The sequence below is a fragment of the Solanum verrucosum genome, unplaced genomic scaffold (genome assembly GCF_900185275.1).
Source record: "Solanum verrucosum unplaced genomic scaffold, falcon-dt-bn FXZP01000102.1, whole genome shotgun sequence".
Taxonomy (NCBI): Eukaryota; Viridiplantae; Streptophyta; class Magnoliopsida; order Solanales; family Solanaceae; genus Solanum; species Solanum verrucosum.
Genome location: NW_026019930.1, coordinates 3,359,190 through 3,382,192, shown reverse-complemented (window position 1 = coordinate 3,382,192; position 23,003 = coordinate 3,359,190). Strand labels below are relative to the sequence as shown.

The window sequence follows — 23,003 nt, the reverse complement described above, 5'->3', positions numbered from 1 at the left end:
AAAGATCAAAAAAATATAATCTTTTCAAAACGTACTAAAAAGAAAAGTAACGTAAACAAATAAAAATTTAAAGTATGTAGAAGTTGCTCACGTTAAAACGGCACATAAGTTTGGTTGTTCATTAATTATTATCTTTAAGATTGAGATTTAAGACGTTTGCATCTATAATATTACAATGTATGTTAATATAAATAATTCTCCTTAGGTTCTCAAATCCGATCATTAAATATTGAAAACAACATAGTCATGTTTTGGCACATTCTCCAGTTCATGCTACTCACATATTGAATAATAATAATGTCACATTTTTTAACCATGATTAATTAAGCACGACGTTCTTTAGTTTATCCATTTGTCTATATTATATAAAGTATAAATTATAGGAACCACATATTATAAGTACTAAATAACATCATATTCCTTCTAGTTTTTTATTTACAAAAAATCCCTTAAAAATGATATTTGTGGGATACATAGCGTTGTGCACGGGATACATTAGGTTTGATACGTTCCACATAGCGGGATACATAGCGTTGTGCACGGGATACATTAGGTTTGATATAATCCACATACGGAATACATAGCGTTGTGCACGGGATACATGCAGGATACATAGCGTTGTGCACAGAATACATAGCGTTTGATACATTCCACATAGCGGGATACATAGCATTGTGCACAGGATACATGCGGTATACATAGGTAAATAAGAGATTTTTGAAATTTTTAAAATAAATAGGGATAAATGAATATTAAGGTATGTAAAGGAGTGTAGTTAAGTAATTTGTCTTTATATAAAAACTAGATATGAAAAGGCCCGTTAACGGGCCCAATATAACAATTTACAATCTTAAATACATTAGCGGTTCCAATGTATTATAAGTATTTAATTAGTTTTTTGAAAAGAAAAATTGTCATCAATATTTTTTCTAATAAAAACGATAGTAAAATAATAAAAATCACATTTTATAATAAAATATTATTATTTTTATCAAATAAAATAGCTTATTTAAATTGTCTTAATTAACACTGCAATATCATATGATCCAATGGTTATTTTAACAGAATGCCAAACATACACATTCGAATTAAAAAGTTAATTTAAAATTTAATGGTTTTTTCTACTCATCTATAATAATTCAACAAACAATTTGAGTGAATTAATCTTATTTACTCATTTGTGTTCTACTTTTTCTTAACCACATTATCACTTTTCACATTTAAAGTAGTATAACCATGAAAAAGAAAATTAAATTATATCTTATTTCTTAAGATAATAAATATTATATTTGATTATTTATTTTTTATAAATATGAAAAATAAATGAACACAAAGAAATAGACAATCTTTTTATTTCACTTTATTTATTTGAAAATCAATGTCGAATTATAAAAATTACAAATATAACTTAAAGTTGTATTTGAAATTTGAAAAACATTCAAAACTTTTTTAAACTTTCTGTATATTTTTTTCAATTTTTATCCTAAATTATTAATTTTTATAAAAATGGCTCCATTTTAATTATATTTCATATTTTATTTTATTTTTAGAAAAAAACATATTCAAATAATCAAATATTATTTGCAAAATCAATAACTTAACACAAATTCAACTTAATCTTTTTAAAAATAAATTGGATTTTTTTTTGTAATAGTATGTAGTAGCTCTTATATGAGATATAATCTATGACATTATACGATTATTTATTTTGATATATTACTCTTTTAGTGCAATTTGGTTGTATGTCTCAGGTAAATTAGTCAAGTAATTTTTAGAAAATGAGGAATGTAGACCATGTTTTAAAAGATATAATATATAAATATGTCTTTTAACTTGACCTCACTTAGCATCTATGACATTTAACTTCGAGTGTGCACATGTTAGCATTTAAACTTATATAAAGTTGAACAAGTAGACACACGTGTCCTACGAGACTTAATTCACGTAGGACGCCACATAGAATGTCGCATAGGACATGAATTGTATCGCCACGTAGGACGTCAAGTAGGACACATGTGTCTACTTGTTCAATTCTATACAAATTTATGCGTCTACTATGCACATCCAAAATTGGAGGACATTGATGTCAAATGAAACCAAGTTAAATGGTATATTTATGTACTATGCCTTTATAAAAAATATATTTATATTTTTTATATAAAATTTGACCAAACACGACTTTAACTTTAATTTTTTTAACGGAAAAGGCACAAAAATACCTCTAAACTATCGAAAATAGCCCAGCTTTACCCTTAAACTATATTTTGGCTCAAAATTATCCTTTCCGTCAAAGCATTGGGTCATACTTACAATTCTAATTAACAGAAGTATGTTAAGTGCCACATGGACGCCACATAAGCGCCAAACATTTCCCACTTCCACATAGACTAATAAGATCCCTAATATCTAATTTCCCCCTAATTTCTCTTAAGATACGATTTCACCCATTTCTCCTATTTTCGCGGCTAGGGTAAGAAATGATTTATTCATTTCACGGTTGGATTTCGAAGTTGATTTCGCAACATTAGCTGAGGATGCTACGTGGAAGTTTGTGAAGGAGAAAGCTTTCGATATGGTTACAATAAATCCAGCGATGATTATAGGTAGTATGTTGCAACCAACACTTAATACAAGTGTTGCTGCCATCATACAATTGCTAAATGGTATGCTTTATCCTAAAGCAACTAATTTGTCTCTGATCTCGTCATCTAAACTGAAAAAATATGTGAAATCGTTTCTTACCGTAGCTGCGAAAATGAGGGGAAATTGGTGAAATCGTATCTTAAGAGTAATAAGGAGAAAACTAGATATTAGGGATCTTATTAGTATACGTGGAAGTGGGAAATGTTTGGCGCTTATGTGGCGTCCATGTGGCACTTAACATATTTTTGTTAATTAGAAGGGTAAGTATGACCCAATACTTTGACGGGAAGGATAATTTTGAGCCAAAATATAGTTTAAGGACAAATCTGAGCTATTTTCGATAGTTTAGGGGTATTTTTGAGCCTTTTCCATTTTTTTAATTAAAAAAACTATATTTTCATGATTGAACCACATTAAGAAAGGAAATGATTAGAAGGCCTCGAATTTAAATTTTGAATATGGAAATAATTTCATTAAAAGAGATAAGTACATTCAAAAATAATTATGAATTCAAATTAATAACACTCTAATACGTATATACAAAATCAAATGAGATTTTTTTTTTTTTTAAATAAAATTTGTGTGGTCTTGAAAGTATAGACTTTTGAAGTGAATAAAAAAATGGGGTCCATGTTTTAACTTTGCATGTAAACTTAACGGGTTACTTGTACAAACTTAGGGTATGTTTGAAAGTCACTTGTTAATTGGAATTGGTGTAATTACCAGGGTAGTAATTATCAGCCTAGTAATTACACTGTCTAGTAATTACACTAAACTGTTTGGTTGGCATAGTGTAATTACACATGTCCTGTTTGGATGTCACAGTGTAATTACACATGTTCTATTTGGATGCACAATTGCAATCATAAAATTATAATAAATTTTAAAAATAAAAATTAATTATTTAAAATTTATACTAGACAAATAAGAAACTTTATAAATGACATTAAATTAAATATTTAAGATATATATTCTTTTTTGAAAATATATTAATTAATAAACATATTTTCTGTAACTAATATTATGAAAAAATAATTGATTTATATTTTTTCAAATTAATATATTTCAATTGAATTGATCGTAACAACTAAAAGTATGAAGTTTCTACGAACATCGTGAAATGCAAGTTTGATAAAAAATATATATATATAAATAAAATGTCATAAATTATTAAATGTTTGACAAAAATATAATCTATCAAGTCTAATTAAAAATCACGTGCAATGTAAATTCAATACTACTAAAACAAATGAAACTGAAAATATAACATAGGTTATAAATTCAAAACAAAAAATTTAACATAATACTCTTATAACAAATTTCAACATAGCAATAAATATGATTTATTTTTATTTTTTCTTAATAAAGAAAACGTAAGTCTATAACCTTACTTAACAATAAATTTTATTTTAATTTAAAAATTAGAATACTAATAAAATTATGCTAATGAGAAAATAAGCATGACATAAAGAAATAGATAATACAAGAAAATTACATAGAATCACGTAAAGTAAGGTTGAGAATAAGAAGAAAATGAAATATAATAATAAAAAATAAAAAATAAACTTTTGCAAATTTTTAGAATAATAAAAATAAAAAAAGAACTTAAAATAATAGAAGTAAAAAAAATTAAAACAAAAAAATAAAAATAGAAATTAAAAAAAAAAGAAATTAAAAGTAATCAGGTGGTAATTACACCATGTAATTACCAGCAATTCACAGCCTTTGCTTGTGAATTATAGAGTGTAATTACCCCCTGCCAATTACACCAATTACCTGCTGACCAAGTAATTACCTGTCCTTCCAAACAGGACAAGACAATGTACTTACACCAAATCCAATAATCAGGGTGTCCTTCCAAACAGGCCTAAACTTATGTTGAGTTAATTAGATCATAAATAAAAATATTTTAGTTCACAAACTTTTATTAAAAGAGCGGCAAAATCAGAAATTAAAAATCATCATATTTTTTCTAAAATAAATTTAAAATCACTTTTTAAAGTACACAAAAGCTTCAAAGCTAAGACAAAGATTATATCAAGTTAAAAATTTAAATAATACTCTCTATATTTCATATTACTCGATCATTATTTCGGTGGTTGCTCCACCATAAATGATTTCGTATTCCTTAAAATGGTATATATATTCAACTTTCGTATTTTTCCTTTTCTAGATGGTCACCATAACCTTACTTTTGCCTTTTGGGAACCAAACTTTATTTTCATTGTATACAATTAATTCCCTATCTGATAATATTCTCTCTTTAATTTGCTTCAGTCGCACCATGCATCTTATCTCCTCAAAAATATGATACATCTTCCAAGAATGTTCCATCACCAATAACATTCGATGTGAGAATTTTAACACCTTTCGAATATCTAAAATTAAATTATCTGAAGCATGAACAATATAAGATGAGGGTCCAACATTGAATAATCTACAAATTAAAATGAGTTTCTAATTATCGTAATAAAAAAATTAACTGTGTAAATTTAACTCAACATTAACGACAAAAACCGATAAATAAGAATTACCTAATATAGTATGAAGACCGATAATACTCTTCTCGATTAGTATGAGAACTCAATGTAACATAAGTATATCATAGTATTTGGGTGATTATAATTTTTATTTTTGTTTTAAGCATATCATAACATCCATGATTATATTTTTTTTAATCATTAAAGATAAAGTAGAAAAGTCAAATTAAATTATTTATAAATTTTAAAAGTTATCAAAAAACTTTTTGGAATAATAAAATGAAAATGTCGTCGCATGGACTTAAACGGATATAGTAGGTAGTCCAATTTTTTTTTTTCTTTGTGACAACCAAAAATAATTTCAGCCGTCCAAATAATAGGTCATAAAGTGCAATTTAATACGGCACTGAGGAAAAAAAAATACTTATCACTGATCGTGTGATGAGATTTTTAGAAGATCTCGAGTTGTTAATTAGAGAATTCAGATTCAAATTTGTATTATAAAATTATATTTAGGAAATATTATTTATTTTTGGTGTATATTGAGATTTTTTGGAGCGAATATAAAAAGAAAAGACAAGAATATATGATAAATCATACCTTCAATTTCATTTTCAGAGAGAGACTTATTTATCATTTTTTCAACGATAATAAAAAGTTTTGATCTTATGCATATGTGTTGTTTAGTCGGATTTCAATACAAGTATTAAATATTGTGCGTGAGAAATAAAAAAATCATACATCAAAGATATAGTTTGGTGAATTGAAATAATATTAGAAAAATAATTTTTTTTAATCACAAATCATTGAGAAATTTGTGCTCTAAAACATGATTTGTCACTCTGGTTCGATAATAAAATAATAGTTCTTAGGACTAAAGATTCATACAAGTAGGATTATAGGAGGAATTGTTATCTAGATGAGGCACCTTTTTCCTCATATCCTAAGTTTTGGATAAATAAAAGGACAAATTTATTCAGCCTTATAACATTTTAGGGAAAGTCTGCTCAAAGTAGCAAGTGAACAATGGGAAGAAACCTCCACACAACCACACACATATATATACCACAGAAAAAATAATATATTTGCAGAATTAGGTTTTGTTTCTTTAATTTTTGGGCATTTACAAACCACACATACTGCTTTCACTATTCCAGCTCATCTTATAATACAAATAAATAAATAAATAAATATAACATCTTCATTTGTGGTAAATTAATTAAGATGCATGTCACTTTCATATTGTCTTTCCTAAGTTTCTTACTTATCATTTATATCCTTTCAAGAAATTAAATTATGAGAAGAAATAGACAACATAGGATTAGGAACATAAAGGAGAATTCGTTTTTTTTAAACCGTCAGAAAATAAATTATAATTATAAATAAAATATGAAGAAATAAGAATATTTTATTAATAAGTAGTGCAAGTACGATTCTGTTACTCCCTTGATTATTCGAGGATTGTTAGCTAGTAGCATATTTCTCGAAGGGGTTGTTAGCTAGCAACGTATTTCTCAAACATTGAAGACCACATCTTAATCTCTTTATGAATATTTCAAGAATTTATGGATTTTTCAAGATGTCTCTTAAAGAAAATATATAACCCTTAGTATAGAGACATGAGCTAGAGTTTAGGGTAGAGTAACCTCCAAAAACCCTAATTGAAATAGAATTCGGCTGGTAGAGTTCAAATTTTTTTGATGTCTACAATATGAATCTGCCCTTGTAATTTAGCTTTAACAAATAGTTATGTCCTTTCACTTTTACATGGACATTTAAATTATTATAAAATCAAATAAACTAAACGTTTAGTTTCAATATAACAAATCACATGTGAAATGTACCTATCCTATCCTATATATAAATTTCCACTTACACAACTAATTTAGGGAAACATGAAAGATGATCAACAAGGTCATTTGTAATCTCTTACCACTATGATTATCTAGCTGGAATAATTATACTAACAAAAAGTGTTCTTGCACAGCTGCACTATCCCTAAAAAGAGATTTCCAATTTTGCCCATTCATTTGTAGTAACATAATAAGAGTGTCTTACCATTTTCTCAGCTTTATATTACTTGATCCATGTTATTTTAATATACCTTTTATTAAAAGTGTACTTTATTAAACTAGTCTAATTCTAAATTTGATTGCTGTAATAAAAAAAGAAAATCTCATTTTTAGTAACTACAGAGTCAAGTAAGATGAAACGGAGCAAGCAATATAGTACAAAGAAAAGTTAGTTTCTTTTTCAAATATTCTACTATATCTGTAGTTTTACAGGCTTACAGCAATTAACCACTTATTGCCACTTCTAGTACTCTGTCGGGAGCTAAAATCAGACCAATAGCCATTCACCATTGCGTTTTGTGTGTAAAATAGAGAGATCAAAAGCAGCCAAGTTGTTTACTGTATTATTTTTTCAATTTCCTTTCCAAGCAAAATATTCCTCATGGTACCCTTTTTCTTTGTTTTTCTATGACCATGAAATTTCTGGGAATATTGGTTGGTGTAGTGATACTGGTACCTCAGAATAACAAAGTGGGTCATTCTTGATTATTGAGGTCCTACTTTCCCCACTCCCACTTGTTGTTTTTGCCCTCACCCCCACTCTTTCCAAAACTGACCACTGAACCCCTTTTTCACTTTAATTGACACATTTATTTCAACTGTACAATTAGTCTTTCTTCTTTTTGTCCATTTTCTACATCTTCATTTGTATTTTGATACCCTTTTCTTGGTTTGCACTAGTTGTTTAAGGGATAAAGGAACAATCTTTTTTGGTTTTGTGTGTGCAGAGTGTTTTTAGGCTGAATTCTTGAATTTGTTTTCAAGATTGAGTCTTTTTGCTGCTCAGGAGGGAAGTGGTAACTGGGGTCTCTTAAGAAACGAAGTAAAGTTTGGTTCTTGGATTTGATTTGGTTAAAACGAGCTTAAACTTTGTAGTTCTTGTTATTACAGGTCTTAAGGTAAGTGATTTGTAACTGTGATTCATGATTGGAGTGGGACAATGGAGAGTGTTGAGGAATGAAAAAGTAATGAGATAGGTGGTCTCTGACTTGGGTAACCACCACCAGTGAGCTGCTTTTGGAGTTGAGTTAGGCTCGGGATCCATTTATTTATAGAGAAGTTTATGGCCAGCTTTTTTGTTTCTTTAGTACTACTGCTAATTATTGTGGTTTAGTGAATACAACAATGAAGAATTTTCTTAAAAAACTTCATATTGGGTCCAATCAATCGGAGGATTCAGAAGGATCAACATCCTCCTCAAGGAGCAAGAAATTAAGTGATGTTTCATCACCTGAAAAGCATACAAGCTCTAGAAGCTATCAAGGGTCTGATAATAAACCTTTTTCAGCAATTTCAGGATGGTTAAATTCAGTTACAAATAGGCATAGTCCTAGTCCTCCGTCTTCCTCAAATGGGAATAGAGGGAATAGAATGGAACATTCTGACTCTGTGAGTATTGGTGGCACTGATGCTGTTTTAGATGCTGTACAGCGTGATTCGGAGTCTAGCAGCTCGAGGGATCCTGGTGTAGAGGAGGAGTATCAAATTCAGTTAGCTCTAGAGTTGAGCGCGAAGGAAGACCCTGAGGCAGTTCAAATTGAGGCTGTTAAGCAAATCAGTTTAGGCTCTTCTGCCCCAGAGAATGCTCCTGCAGAAGTTGTAGCATATCGGTATTGGGTATGTTCGTCTCTGTCTATTTGGTTTTATTCATATCACAACTCTTGGCTTACTTTGCTCTAGGCACCTAAAGGAATGCTTAGCAAATCTGTTATCTTTTAGGTAAATATATTGTATATGGATTTTATTTCACAAAAAAAGAAGAAAAGGAAATGGCCATGTCATTTTATCCCTTATGTTCTGACTTACCTTGCTGAGATAGTCGCGTATGCAGTTTGAAGTTTGTATCTTTTTTTTTTTTTTTTAAGGATTTGGTTGACCACTGCTGAACAGGCATCTACTGATTTAGTTCTTTATCAAATTCAGACTTTAGAATTCGAGCATTGTATTATAATGGTAATGGTAATTGTGCCTTGCTGTTGATTGTATTTGTCATTCCTCAAAGGTATTGGTTAGTAGATTCATTAATCCTTATGCTGAATTAAGCACTTAGATTATCGGCTTTCATCTTTTAAGTCTGGGGATGGCCTCAAGCTGACTGGAGTGTGAAACTTTACTTGATCAGGATTCAATTCCCTACAAAGACTAAAAACACTAGGTGATTTCTTTGAATCTACCTAACCGTTGTTAGGTTAAATTACCCGGTACTTGTGCTGGTGGGAGGTAGAAGTACCCGGTGGAATAATCCAGCTAAGCAAAAGCTGGCCCGGCACCATTGTTGTCACAAAAAGAGATATTGAAAGAAGTAAAAAGGAAATTCGAATTGTGTCATTTAGGAGGCGTACTGTTTTCTCATGGAAGGAACACCAATACCATTACTCATATCATAAGGTCCTGGGACGTGGTATAAATGAGAACCTATTGCCTATTGGTAACACTGATAAGTCACTGGAAATATGAGAATTCAAAATGCTGTAGTGAAGGTAGTGAGAGAAAACAAAGTTTAGCTCGACTGAGGAATTAAGTGATCAATGAGTATAAGACTTGATTGATATAATTGAGGAGAGAGAGATGCCAAGTTCAACCCTACTGACATTATTGGACTAGAAATTTTGTAATGAGAGGGATAAATTGAAATTGCGGGTAGGAAACACTGCCAAAGACGATATATATTTTGCCGTCTAGATATCATAGTCATTGGCTCATAGCAATGCACATATTTTCTGGTTTCTACGTTTCCATATTCCTGTCTGGTGTTTAAGTGGTTCCAATAGCTTATCCGTCTTAAACAATCAGCAAGAAGGTATATTAGACAGCTACATTATCTAAAATATGGAGGGATTGATTTTGTGGTGTATAAGTAGCTCTATTGTTTCGTCAGATTAGTTTCTGTTTGTGCAAAAATTTCCCTTTCCTAGTCCTTATTCCTTTCTAACACATGACATATCTCATATTATAGATTTATCAATGCTTCACAGAATTACAATGCTCTAAGCTATGATGACAAGATCCTGGATGGATTTTATGATCTGTATGGTGTCCTCATGGAGTCCAATTCCTCGAAAATGCCCTCCCTCATTGATCTGCAAAGAACGGAAGTATCAGATCATATTAGTTGGGAAGCCATCCTTGTCAGTAAAGCTGCGGACTCCAAGTTGTTGAAACTTGAACAGAGAGCTCTAGAGATTGCTGTTGAGGAGAGGTCAAAACTCATGGATTTTTCAGCCAGCAGTTTGGTACATAAGCTTGCTGTGCTTGTTTCTGACCACATGGGGGGGCCAGTTGTGGATCCGGAGAGCATGTTGCTTGCATGGAGAAGTATTAGTTATAATCTAAAGGCAACTCTAGGGAGTATGGTTTTGCCTCTTGGTTCTTTGACCATTGGATTGGCTCGTCATCGTGCATTGTTATTCAAGGTAGTAAGCATTTTGGACTCTTAAATCTATAGCAGTATTTGATTATAATTAGTTTGTGATATCTTTTAGTTTTCTCATAAAGTAATATCCCTTACTTATTGACAATGAAAATGCCTGAGATACCTGAATATCCTAATCTCACTTCTAAGGCCTAATTTACTTGTCTAGTTGGCTAAGACTCGGAATGTATATGACTATTTAAAGAAGGGAATTCTACTCGTCGTGAAGGATGATTGGTTCTGTGGATGGCAAATGTCATATAGAAAAATAAACTCATTTAAGCAGAACGTTAGCATAGGCATGGTTCAGTTCTAATCTGAATCAACTCCAGTATTTGTCCCCTAGTTCTTGATCTTTCCAACTACTTGTCAGTATTCTGCATCCATTGCTTCTGTGATTGTACCTTATTGTTCTCTTTGATCCTTTTCGTAGATAGCAATCAATTCTGTCTTCACGATATTACTTGTCCATAGTTTTTATTTTGGTTTGATGCATTAGTCATTTCAATGGCGCTTTTCTTTGTCAATATGCTAATCATCACTATTATTTTTATTTTAGGTACTTGCTAATGGTTAGCCTTACCCTTTCATTTGCTATGCTTTGATTATAACATCACATTTTAAATTATTTTTTTTTTGCTTCTGAAAATTATTTAGGTTTTAGCTGATAGTGTGGGGATTCCTTGTCGATTAGTAAAAGGAAAGCAGTATACAGGTTCAGATGATGTTGCAATGAACTATGTAAAAATCGATGGAAGGTTGCTGCTATTCACTTTACCTTCTTTCCTTGATGCTATAGATGCAATCTTTTTCTTTTATGTTCTCTCAGGTGGGGTATACATATTGAAACTTGGTCAGAATTTTCACTTTTCTTGGATATTCTTCCTTGGTTGGTTTGCATTGCACAAATACACCTTGTTGCTTAGTCAGAGCAAGCATCGGCTTTATCAAACATGAAATGTAGTAACAAAGGGCCAAGGTAGGAGCTACTTAAGGCACATCACACATTGCTTAATGAGAAAAGGCGCAGACTGAAAAAGAAAGATTTACATAATTGAAAAGAAATACTATAAACACAAACACCAACAATATTAGTAGGAAACTTGAAAAGGAAGTGCAATGAAGTGAAAAACATGTCAATCAAAGTAAATATCAATCTTAAGTTCCTGATCAAATGCAAGATACCTTTTTAAGTTTCTCACTAGCGACTAGTTTTCTTATTGATAACTCTAGAGTTCTGAGTTCCTATTCATAATTGCTAAAGTGCTCATTTATAAAGTTTCCTTAATAATTAATATATTTTCTCGCAAGCTACATCTACTGTTTTGCACCAGGCCTCTGAGGCTCATAAACTAACATAAACTTTGAAAAAGCTGTTGGTTGGCTGGTTTATGCCGCATACCTTAGTGCTTTCACTAGACGATCACCCGTCAGGCATTCTGTGCAGCTTGCCCTGCATCTCACTTAAGGGCTTAAGCACCCCTCAAGCATGTCTTTGACAACAATGACAAGCATACTGTTCAAATTTCTAGATTAAATTCTTGAAAAGTTTGTTTTGTTGAGCTGATAAAACATTTCAAGAAAATATGTATAGTAATTAATTTGGACTATGAATTGATTTTTCTAATTTCCTTCACAATTTACAGCATTTTACGGTCTTAAATTGCTGCTGTTGTTTGTATGCTGCAGAGATTTGTTGATACATTGTTTGGGATAAATTTTTGCTGGAATAATTTCTTCTGCTGGAATTATCTTATTCTATTTACTAATTAGATGATACATTTGCAGGGAGTATATTGTCGATTTGATGGCAGCACCTGGAACACTTATTCCATCTGACACATCTGGAGTACATGGAGACTATGAAGAATCTATTCTCTCCATCAGTCCATCCTCCAAAGATGTTGATTCTCATCCAGGTTCCTATAGTAGATGGATTGCTTCTTCATTGGGAGATCATTCAGACTATGGAACGGCAGACAAGAGATCCAGGTTTGCGGAAAGCACTAGTGCAGGAAATGAATCTCCCTCTTCTGGTAATTCAGAACTGCAGGTAAAAGCGGAGAAAGAATTTTATAATACCTTCCATGATTTTACAAAGGCTCCCAGTCCTAAGGAGCAAGGACAGGAAACATCTTCTAGAGCTGGGCATGCAAGATCTGCTTTTACACATGCAAGATCTCCTTCCTGGACAGAAGGTGTTAGCTCCCCAGCTGCACACAAGATGAAAGTAAAGGATGCTTCGCAATACATGATTGACGCTGCCAAAGAAAATCCACAGCTAGCTCAAAAACTGCACACTGTTTTACTTGAGAGTGGAGTTATTGCACCACCAAACCTGTTCGATGAGATCTATCCAGAACAACTAGACGTATCTCATATAGAGGGAAAATCCAGGCTAGAGGAAAGAGATGAGTTCCAAAAAGTCAGGGGTCAATCTGATAAGAATCGAGCCCGCTTCTTACCCCCTCTGCCTTATCACAGTCCATACTCTAAGGGCAATGCACGTGGATCATTGGAACCTCATCCAGATGTGAGAGAAGTTGGTGAACAGCAAGTTTCTAGACAGTCTGAAGTAGCTCCACCGAAACATATGAAAACAGTTCCTGTTGCTGCTGCTGCCGCCGCCGCCGCAGCTGCTGTTGCCTCTTCGATGGTAGTTGTTGCAGCCAAGACTAACCCTCACGGGGACCTCCCCGTAGCAGCTGCTGCCACAGCCACAGCTGCAGCAGTGGTAGCAACAACTGCAGCAGTCAGTAAGCAATATGAGGCACAAGGAGGTATGTCCAACTTGTTAACGAATTTGTTGTTCCTTCTTGGTAACAAAATGAAAGCTTGGAGATATGTGCCATTGTCCCGTTAATCTGCTGTCTTTCTTAATCATATAGACTGTGAAAGAGTTGATGGAGATGCAGATACTGCTGTTTATGAGCAACAGAGAAGTGGTCATCAAGAGCATGAGGCAGCAGGAGCAAATTCAGAGGGTGAAAGGATGTCAGATAAGTCAACCGGTAATGATAGTGCTAAATCAGATGTGATACTTGATGATGTAGCAGATTGTGAGATTCCGTGGGAGGATATTGCCTTGGGTGAGCGTATCGGACTTGGTATGACCTGCATTGTGTTACAGACCTGAAGGTTCTTTAAAGTAGGTGATTTAGACTCTGTAATCTGACACTTCTCATAATTTCTATGTTCTAGGATCTTATGGAGAGGTCTATCGTGGAGAGTGGCATGGAACTGTAAGTTCATTATCCTTGTGTCAGTTAGGTTTCTTCTTATGTATCTTGGGGTTGGCTTAAAGAAGTTTTAAGTGACATCTTTGTCCTTCCTGCATTAAAAGGCCAAGCTTTCTTTTTATCGATCTCAATAACTAGATCGATTGGAACTTAAATCTAATTGATTTGAGTTGTAGATCAAATCTTTAAGAACTTAATAATGAGAAGATTCTTGTTCTTTTTGCAACTGAGCTTGTTTGGTTTGACTTAAAAAAAGTAACTTTTAAGTCAAAAATAAAAAGTCAAACTGAAATGACTTTTGAAGTCAAAAAATAAAAAGTAGGGGGAGAACTACTTTTGGTTTCTGACTTATTTTAAGTCATTTTAAACTTATTATAAGTCATTTTTGACCTTGCCAAACACTTCCTAACTTATTTTAAGTCATTTTTGACTTATTTTAAGTTATTTTTTATATTTGTCAAACACTTTCAGAAGTCAAAAACAAAAACTGACCTAAAAGTAGGTTTGACCAACTTTTAAGCCAATCCAAACAGGCTCTTAGTAATGTATGTGATTATTTCTCATAATTTGCTAAAATGAAAAAGAAGAATGAGTCTGTTTATTGCCACGGCTTCTTCACTCCCGTTATTTTCTTTTTCGAACTGCTTTTCCTTGAGCCAAGGGGCTATCGATAACAAGGTCTCCACCTTCCAAGGCAGGGGTATGGTTTGCATATACACTACCCTCCTCAGACCCCACTTGTGGGATTACACTGGGTTGTGTATGTTTATATATGGAAAATAAGAATGAGTCTTTTGTAGGCATACTTTGATATCTTGGTTTAATCTATATAATGCATATTTGTCAAAATCTGTTATTTTCTCATAAAAATCTGTCATAAACTTGTTGAAGTGAATATACAATCTGTATCATCTGCTTGTTTTCCCTCTTCTTTTTCATAAATTTTGGGGAGTCTCATGCCTCTTTTGAAAACTCCTTTGTTAACCACTTTTCCATTACATTCTAGACACTGTGTAGTGTTTACACTTGATGGTTGGCTTGAATTTCTGTACTTCAAATCTGATGTGATGATGTCTCTGCTAATTTAACTGCCGAGTTATTTGCTGAACATGTCTGGTTCTGGGTCAAAACATTTGTTGCATACACGTAATATTTTACCATAGCTTCTCATATTCATTCATTACTTACTGTCATCAACTATAAATGGGAACACATAAATTACACCTAAGAATTCCTTATTTTCTTCAACTTGAGTTAAGACAAATATATTAAGCCTTCTTATTTTCAGGAAGTTGCTGTAAAGAAGTTCCTGGATCAAGATATAACTGGTGAATCCCTTGAGGAGTTCAGAAGTGAGGTATTACCCTTCTTGACAAACATAGGCCACTATCAGTGTTCTTAAATATTACAATCTCTGTAACTATTATCATCTCCTCAGAGATCTTACTCTTGAACAAATTTTAAAAACTGATGGAAAAATCTTGAATGAAGTTATTGTTTTCATCAAATTTATCAAAATTTCAAGTTGTCAGAAAAATAAATAACTTGGCACTTTTTTCCTAACTCATACCTGATGATACATAGGTATTTAGTGAAATCAAGACATATCATTAAACCTGTTGGTTTGTAGTTCTGCTTTTCCTGATCATTATATAATCTCCTATGGGGTTTTCTTGCTGTAACACGGTGGTAACGAATTATCAATACATATTATATAGCACAACATGTGTTCATTTTTAACAGTTCTGCTGCATTATTACCGAAGCTGGTAACATTTTGGTTCCTGAGGTAATTTGGGTTTAAATAATTTTTTAGACGAGATGATTCAGCCAGAAATTACCACTTTTTACTATAAATCATGGTGATATAGTTATTTATTTTATCAGTTCTGCTGCATTATTAACAAAGCCCGTGAAAGTTTTCATGAGATTTGCTTTCTGAAGGCTGTAGCAGAAGATATTGCTTGCATAATCCATTTTAATCAGTTTCTGACACTACAATCCAGTTTCCCCTAGTTGTGATGATAGCATCACAGTGCTTCATCTTCTGATGTGTTGCTTAGCCTAACTTCTGGATTACAATTTGATTTGTTGTATTCTCTATATTCATCTGTGGTTTGCAAGGTGCGGATCATGAAAAGGCTCAGACATCCAAATGTTGTTCTATTCATGGGAGCTGTTACTCGTTCTCCACATCTTTCAATTGTTACTGAGTTTCTTCATAGGTATGTTAAAAGCTATGGGCAGAAATTTATGGATAATATAAAATATACTTCACTTTTATGGTCATCAGTTAATTTGAAGTGGCAGTTGTATGTTAACTTGGAAATCTGAACTAAAACTTGGTAATGATTACTTGAATTCAAAATATTTTTTTTGATTTGCAGAGGTAGTTTGTACAGATTAATCCATCGACCCAACCATCAGCTAGATGAGCGCAGGAGGTTGAGGATGGCTCTTGATGCTGTATGCTCGACTTTTTCATTTATAATTTCTCCATTTGTTCAAGCCTTCTGTTTTAGTTTGTGACTTTCTGGTGAATGTGCTGTACTGAACTAACAGGCTCGAGGGATGAACTATCTACACAACTGCACTCCCATGATAGTTCATCGAGATTTGAAGTCTCCAAATCTCCTTGTAGATAAGAACTGGGTTGTGAAGGTGAACTTCCTTTAACTCTTAACTCTAGGGAGTTTGCTGCTTGCTTTTCACTTAAGAATCCATGTGATATGTTTTGATTTTTCTGACTCTAGGTATGTGATTTTGGACTGTCAAGAATGAAGCACAGCACATTTCTTTCTTCTAGGTCGACTGCTGGAACGGTAAGCAGGACGGTTGAAGTCTAATGCTTTTTCTGTATGATTGTCAATAAACATGCTCCTTAGTACATTCTTAGATCTGTTTGTCTTGCTAATATAGTTTGACATCTATTGATGGTTGATATTTCTTTTCTATATATTAGTAGTAACACCAATTTCCATTAGATATGTGGAGGTGTAGCATGTGATGTTTTTTCTTTTTGAGTTAAGTTTACACGCAAGGCATACAATTTTGGTTATATAGTGCAAATTGGGCACTTTTTTACTTTTTATGCTTGTTTAAGTATCTTTTAAGTGTTCCATCATACTTTGAAGTGTGAAACATTTGGTTGTTTTCTATGCTTGCTATATTTAGTGGTTTTCCATATCCGATCTCATAATTCCCCGAGTCATTTTGTTTCTCAGGCAGAGTGGATGGCCCCAGAAGTGCTGAGAAATGAACCTTCAAATGAAAAGTATGTCCGATAACCATATTACCCAACTGAAAAATGTTGAATAATGATGCACTAGAGTGATTATAGACTGCCAAAAATTAGAACTTTTAATATAGGGTGACAGTTTCACAAATAGATTCATTCAGTGGCTTTTGGTATATGTATGATTGATGATGTGGGATTATCAATTGTCCCCTGCAGATGTGATGTATATAGCTTCGGTGTCATACTATGGGAGCTTTGTACTTTACAGCAACCATGGGGAGGAATGAATCCAATGCAAGTCGTTGGTGCTGTGGGGTTTCAGCACCGACGTCTTGACATACCAGATTACATGGATCCAGCTATTGCAGACATTATCAGGAAATGCTGGCAAACGTGAGTTTCTGTGGTGTTGCAGTTTTGAAGTCACTTACTTTATGTTTGCTCAGACTATTCAAAAATACTGTCGAGGTGTGTTGGATCCTCCAAAGTTATGCATTTTTGGAGGGTCCAAGCAACATAGAAGACTTGTAGATTCTTCATTATCTTTCGTTCTTTTCACTACTAAATTTTGGTCAGGCCTCCTGCTGGTTACAATACAACAGAACGGTTCATTTAGCTGACCTCAACTAATTCGTGATTGTGTTTTTTTGTACATGCAGAGATCCAAAGTTACGGCCTTCATTTGCTGAGATTATGGCTGCTCTGAAACCACTACAAAAGCCTATTACTAGTTCACATGCACCAAAACCACCAGTTGCCAGAGGTCAGCCATCGCGAATCATAGAAGATCCATCCGCGGAGCAGGGTTAGTACTGAAGAACGTAAATAGACTTATTTTTCGTTGGATTAAACAGGTCCAAATTTGAGCTCAAGAAACTGAAGGAAGACATCAAAGAACCTGACAATCACATAATACTTCATATTTAAGCCAAATTGTGATTCTTTTGTTTCATCCTTTTAGTATTTTTAGCAGTGTTTCCCCAATTCTCAAAAATTGTGTATCTGCCCTTCCCTTGTGTATTCATGTTGATACTCTCTTTTGTAATTAAAAAATAGAAAGAATTGCTTAAAAGAAGCTCAAGCTCTTTTATTTATGTTTTAGGTCAACATTTATATTTTGTACCTATTATTGAAACATGTGCAAATATAGCTCTTGAGACGAACAAACATTAGACTATATTTTGAAGATCTAAACTTTATGAATTCAATTTTAAGGGGTCGTTTGGTAGGCCGCATTAGAAGAAATAGCCCATGTATTATGTAAGGTATTATTTAGTACCAGTTTGGTAGAAATTTGTGCCTATGCATAGCTAATCCATGAATTAGTAATACCTCCTACATGATATTATAGGATGTATTACTAATACCTTCCATTTGGAGGTATTAGTAACACATAGGATATAATACCATGGGATAAGTCTATGTAAAGATAAAAATATCCCTCAAATCATTTTAATTTATTTTGATTATTTTCTTGATTTTATGATTTATATTTGCACTAGTAAATTTATTTAAATAATTAGCTTACAAATTATTTAGTGAGAGTTGTTTGTTACTAAATAAATCTAATACAAATTTGAAATGTGAGTTGTTTATTTGTGTATGACGTTTGTGATTATACACACACACACACATATATATATATATATTTTTTTTTTTTTTTTTTATTTTTTATTTTATTTTATTATTATTTTTTTATTTTTTTAAATTTTTTTTTTATTTTTTTGTGTGATTTTCTAATTATTTGTATTTTGAACAATTTAAAAAATTACATACACATTATAACTACCTCTCGCAATTTTTATGTGTAAATGTAGATAATTTATTCAGTTTTATCATTGTTGACCGTTTTTTCGATTTTCAAAGTAGATGGTTTATCTTTTTTAAATCGAAAAATGATTATGTGAGTGATTAATTTATTAAGATGACAATTATTTATCATCAAATAATTCAAGTGAAAAAATAGCAAATATCACAACAAAATTGTTCTTCTCATAGCTAGTTAGAATGTTATAAAAAAATATTGTTCGACAATTATCTACATTGACCCAATTACATAATAATTCAATGATATAATTGGAAAGAAGCTTTTTATAGAGTTTTAATCCAAACACAAGATGAGGTTGAAAAAAATGAACCAAATACTTGATAAAAATAAACTATGTATTACTAATCCCTGCATTACTAATTCTTGTGTTATTAATTTTTGTACCAAACAATCCCTAAGTGTCTTAGCGTTGAGCTCATTCTATTTTTATAGTCATGAGTTCATATATACTTTCATGGATTGTTACACAAAATTATACTCCACAATAAAAATACTGAATTCAGTTAAACTCGCCGTTGCCACTCATCCACTACATACACCCATGAGACAATTATAGCCGTCCCGTAGTGTGATTTGAACTTTGAAGGAAGAATCAAAATTGATATACTATAAACAAGAAAGGCATAAAAAATGTCAGTCAAAAGGTTAAAACATTGGACGACAAAATCCTACACCACACAAAAATCAGAGGACAATACTAGTGGTGACGTAGTACATATTCAGAACATGGTCAAATATAGTATACTACTACTAAAAAATATTAACACAGAGAAAGGAATTTTGTGCGAATGGGGACAGTTATCGACTCCCATTTCTTGGGTCTAACCGCCATTGTTACAGTAAGTAAAGTTAGCTCTTTTTTTTTAGCTTTCTTTTGTTATTTCTTTCTTACAATTCACAAACAAAAAATAATTGTTGCAGGTGGTTTACCAATTAATCTTTTTTATAATCACAGCACTCCTCAAATTCGATAAAGTCACAGACTTCGCAGGTAACAACTTACTCTTATTTACCTTCACTTCTTGTCAAAACTTTGTATATCTGAATTCACAATTAACATTTATACATATTTTATAAATTTCTTAATACATATCTACGACGTGAACCCATAAATTATAAGCTAGCACCGCCCCGGACTTAGTACATAGTCAATCCCGGAGAAAATTTCATTTAGACACTAGAACACCTCAACTTCTAATGAAATGTTACAATTAGACACTTTATAAAATATGTTACTAGTATTTCTTAATTGTACACATTAATCTGAAGTAGAAAATGTCTGGAGTTTTACCTCTAGGTAAATGTGTATATGTAAAAGAAATGACATATTTTATGTGGTCAACTTAACTATCTAATAGACGAATGAGCAAATATCAAAATTTGAACAAAAAATGTCTAGTTGAAGCACTTTATTAGGAGTTGAGGAATTCAACTGAAACATGGTCACTTGCGTATAAATGGAATATATAGATGAGTTTAAGTGGTTGGTTATGTATTAAGCCTTTACATAACCATTTATGTTATATTCGTGGTTCAAAAATGGTACAGCTAAAAGCAGCCAAATCATGAACCCTGATCTTTGACTTTTACTAGTAACTTACTTAGTAATACATTTACTAATACTACTGTGTGTCATTTTTTTCATCTGGATATATACAGGAGGTACTAATTTCATTGTGCTTGCATTATTAACTTTGATACTAAAGGGTTCATGGAATTTTCGACAGGTAAGTTTTTTCCTCAGTTCTGATTTAACAATGTTGAATTTGGTTCAAGTTACTTTTGGTGTGTGTTAAGTAAATTTCATAAAGGACTTTGCCACTACCTACTGTTTGTCACACGGGAATTTTGCCTTCAACTAGCACTTCCATGCTTCACTTTCTAAAGAAGTCAGTTTTATAAGTTTTGCTGCACATGTTGTTGGCATTTTGTGCATATTTGGATCAAGAATGAGCTTAATTACTTAATAAAACGTGCCCATAAGTTTATAGCTGAGTCAAAGAGGCGGATCAAAAATTTGAAGTCTATTCTTTCAGGTGGTTTTGTCTGTGTTTGTCGTGATATGGGGCCTTCGACTGGGGATATTTCTATTAATGAGGTAAAAATACCTATCTACTATATGGCATATGTTAGTTTGAGAAAAGGACTATTGCCCTTTTCATATCAGATCCTTGTTACAGCCTCTAAGATTTTACTTATTTGTTCTATTCAGGATATTACAATGGGGCGAGGATAGACGTTTTGATGATAAGCGTGATAATCTGGGGAGACTGACAATATTTTGGCTATTGCAGGTTCATTTTCCTTTTCCAAACCATTATATACACCACATTATCTTGCATATGATCGCGGGCTTATGCTTACAGCAAGATAGGATTTTTACAGTTTAATTTGTATTACAGGCAATGTGGGTGTGGACTGTGAGTTTACCAGTAACAGTTGTTAATGCAAGTGACCACCAGCCATCTCTTCAGACGGTAGACATCATTGGTTGGATTATGTGGTCTATCGGAATTTTAGTTGAGATCACAGCTGACCAACAAAAGTTAACATTCAAAAACTCCCCAGAGAACAGAGGAAAGTGGTGCAATGTTGGACTTTGGAAGTATTCACGGCATCCAAACTATTTTGGCGAGGTTATACTTTCAATTCGTATTTCTGAATTTGATATCCTCTGGACTAAATATGTTGGATATACAAGTCATTTGCTTCTATGCTGAGGATCAGTGCATACACAAGCACTACATTAGCACATTGAAGGTTTTGATCCCTATATTATCTTCAGATCTTTCTATGGTGGGGAATATTTGTGGCATCAACGCCTGTGCTGGAGGGTGCTGAATGGCTTGTTGTGCTTGGACCAGTTTTCTTAATGGTGTTGCTGCTTTTCGTTAGTGGCATTCCATTGCTTGAGGTGATATCACTGACTTGTTGCTTCTATCTCTTAGTTGCCCATTCGAGTATGACGTTATACCATTTAAGTGTACTTATAACAGGAATCAGCAGACAAAAAATACGGAAATGTGGCTGAATATATAATATATAAGGACACAACAAGGTCAGTTCATAATCTTTCTCTGATTGTAGATTAAATTAGATGGTAACAATGACTTTTGAAATGAATTGTTTCAGCCCTCTTATTCTGCTGCCCCCTGGATTATATGGAATGCTTCCTTCATGGTACAAAACTATATTCCTTTTTGAGTTTCCGCTGTACAGTCGCAATCTTTCCCAATAAGAGCTAAGCTGGTAAAACTTCAATCTTCTACTAAGAATGTTTCTTCAAATTTTCTGCAACTTTATTTGTTATATGATTCATAGGTTGCAACAATCTTTATAAAATTCATGAATATTGTGCTTGTTCTTGTGGTGACCATTGTTCCTGCCTAGTGCACAAACTAGCCTTATTGGCAGGGTTGATGTCCAAAAGTCAGTAATTATATTAACATTAACATCTGCGGATCTAGTATTTGAACATTATGCTTAGAAGAAATCTAGAGCGCCAAGTAAAGAACCTCTTCTCCGATCGGAGCTATATCAGCCAGTCAAACAGACTCTGGAAAATGTTACAGGGAGCGGCTTGTCCAGCATTTGACAAATTCACACCATCCATTTCAAATAGGATTTGTTCCCTGGACACACAAGCAATCCAACTCGTAGGATTTCTATTTCCTCTTCCCATTCTTACTAAAGGAGGTTTCCCTCCGATTATAGCACGATGCAACGACTCGATATGAAAGACGACCAGCTCTACAACTTTTAGTGACATATATACCCTTACTACATCTTACATACTACTACAATCCCATAAAAGATGCAAAGGCATGCTGAAATACCAATATAACAAACTCCTGCTGCTACACAGATATTGCGCTTAAAGATAGAGGTCTTTGACTTGGCACATTTACAGAGCCGTAAACTACTAGGAGTAAATTTTGAGTGCTCCTTCAACTATATTTACGGAGAAAGGAAAGAATATGAAAAATCCATCGAACCTAGTACATTCCGGTATGTAAATATTTTTTATATATTACCAATACGTTAAATTTAATATATAAATATATTTTATAATAGTTATTCAAATGTAAATAT

The 23,003-nt window shown here is 32.7% G+C and overlaps 2 protein-coding genes across 4 annotated transcripts; both read left to right on the top strand.

Annotated features, from left to right (window-relative positions):
• The first annotated feature begins 8,305 nt into the window (after window positions 1-8,305).
• On the top strand, window positions 8,306-18,247 carry LOC125828967 (probable serine/threonine-protein kinase SIS8). 3 transcript variants are annotated; one of them, XM_049508270.1, is made up of 14 exons: window positions 8,306-8,812; window positions 10,171-10,608; window positions 11,265-11,365; window positions 12,396-13,387; window positions 13,523-13,714; window positions 13,809-13,849; window positions 15,135-15,203; window positions 15,970-16,070; window positions 16,233-16,311; window positions 16,408-16,506; window positions 16,599-16,667; window positions 17,070-17,119; window positions 17,300-17,476; window positions 17,743-18,247. In XM_049508270.1, the coding sequence occupies exons 1-14, from the start codon at window positions 8,321-8,323 to the stop codon at window positions 17,891-17,893; spliced, it is 3,051 nt and encodes a 1,016-aa protein (XP_049364227.1). In that variant the 5' UTR covers window positions 8,306-8,320; the 3' UTR covers window positions 17,894-18,247. The 3 variants fall into 3 exon arrangements, with proteins under 3 accessions (XP_049364227.1, XP_049364224.1, XP_049364230.1); XM_049508267.1 differs by having other exon boundaries at window positions 13,496-13,714; XM_049508273.1 differs by having other exon boundaries at window positions 8,614-8,812; window positions 10,152-10,608; window positions 13,496-13,714.
• A 1,417-nt stretch (window positions 18,248-19,664) lies between these two features.
• LOC125829059 (uncharacterized) lies at window positions 19,665-22,275 on the top strand. Its single transcript, XM_049508335.1, has 9 exons — window positions 19,665-19,750; window positions 19,833-19,902; window positions 20,571-20,638; window positions 20,948-21,009; window positions 21,124-21,205; window positions 21,314-21,547; window positions 21,697-21,825; window positions 21,908-21,969; window positions 22,044-22,275. The coding sequence occupies exons 1-9, from the start codon at window positions 19,700-19,702 to the stop codon at window positions 22,147-22,149; spliced, it is 864 nt and encodes a 287-aa protein (XP_049364292.1). The 5' UTR covers window positions 19,665-19,699; the 3' UTR covers window positions 22,150-22,275.
• The last annotated feature ends 728 nt before the right edge of the window (window positions 22,276-23,003 follow it).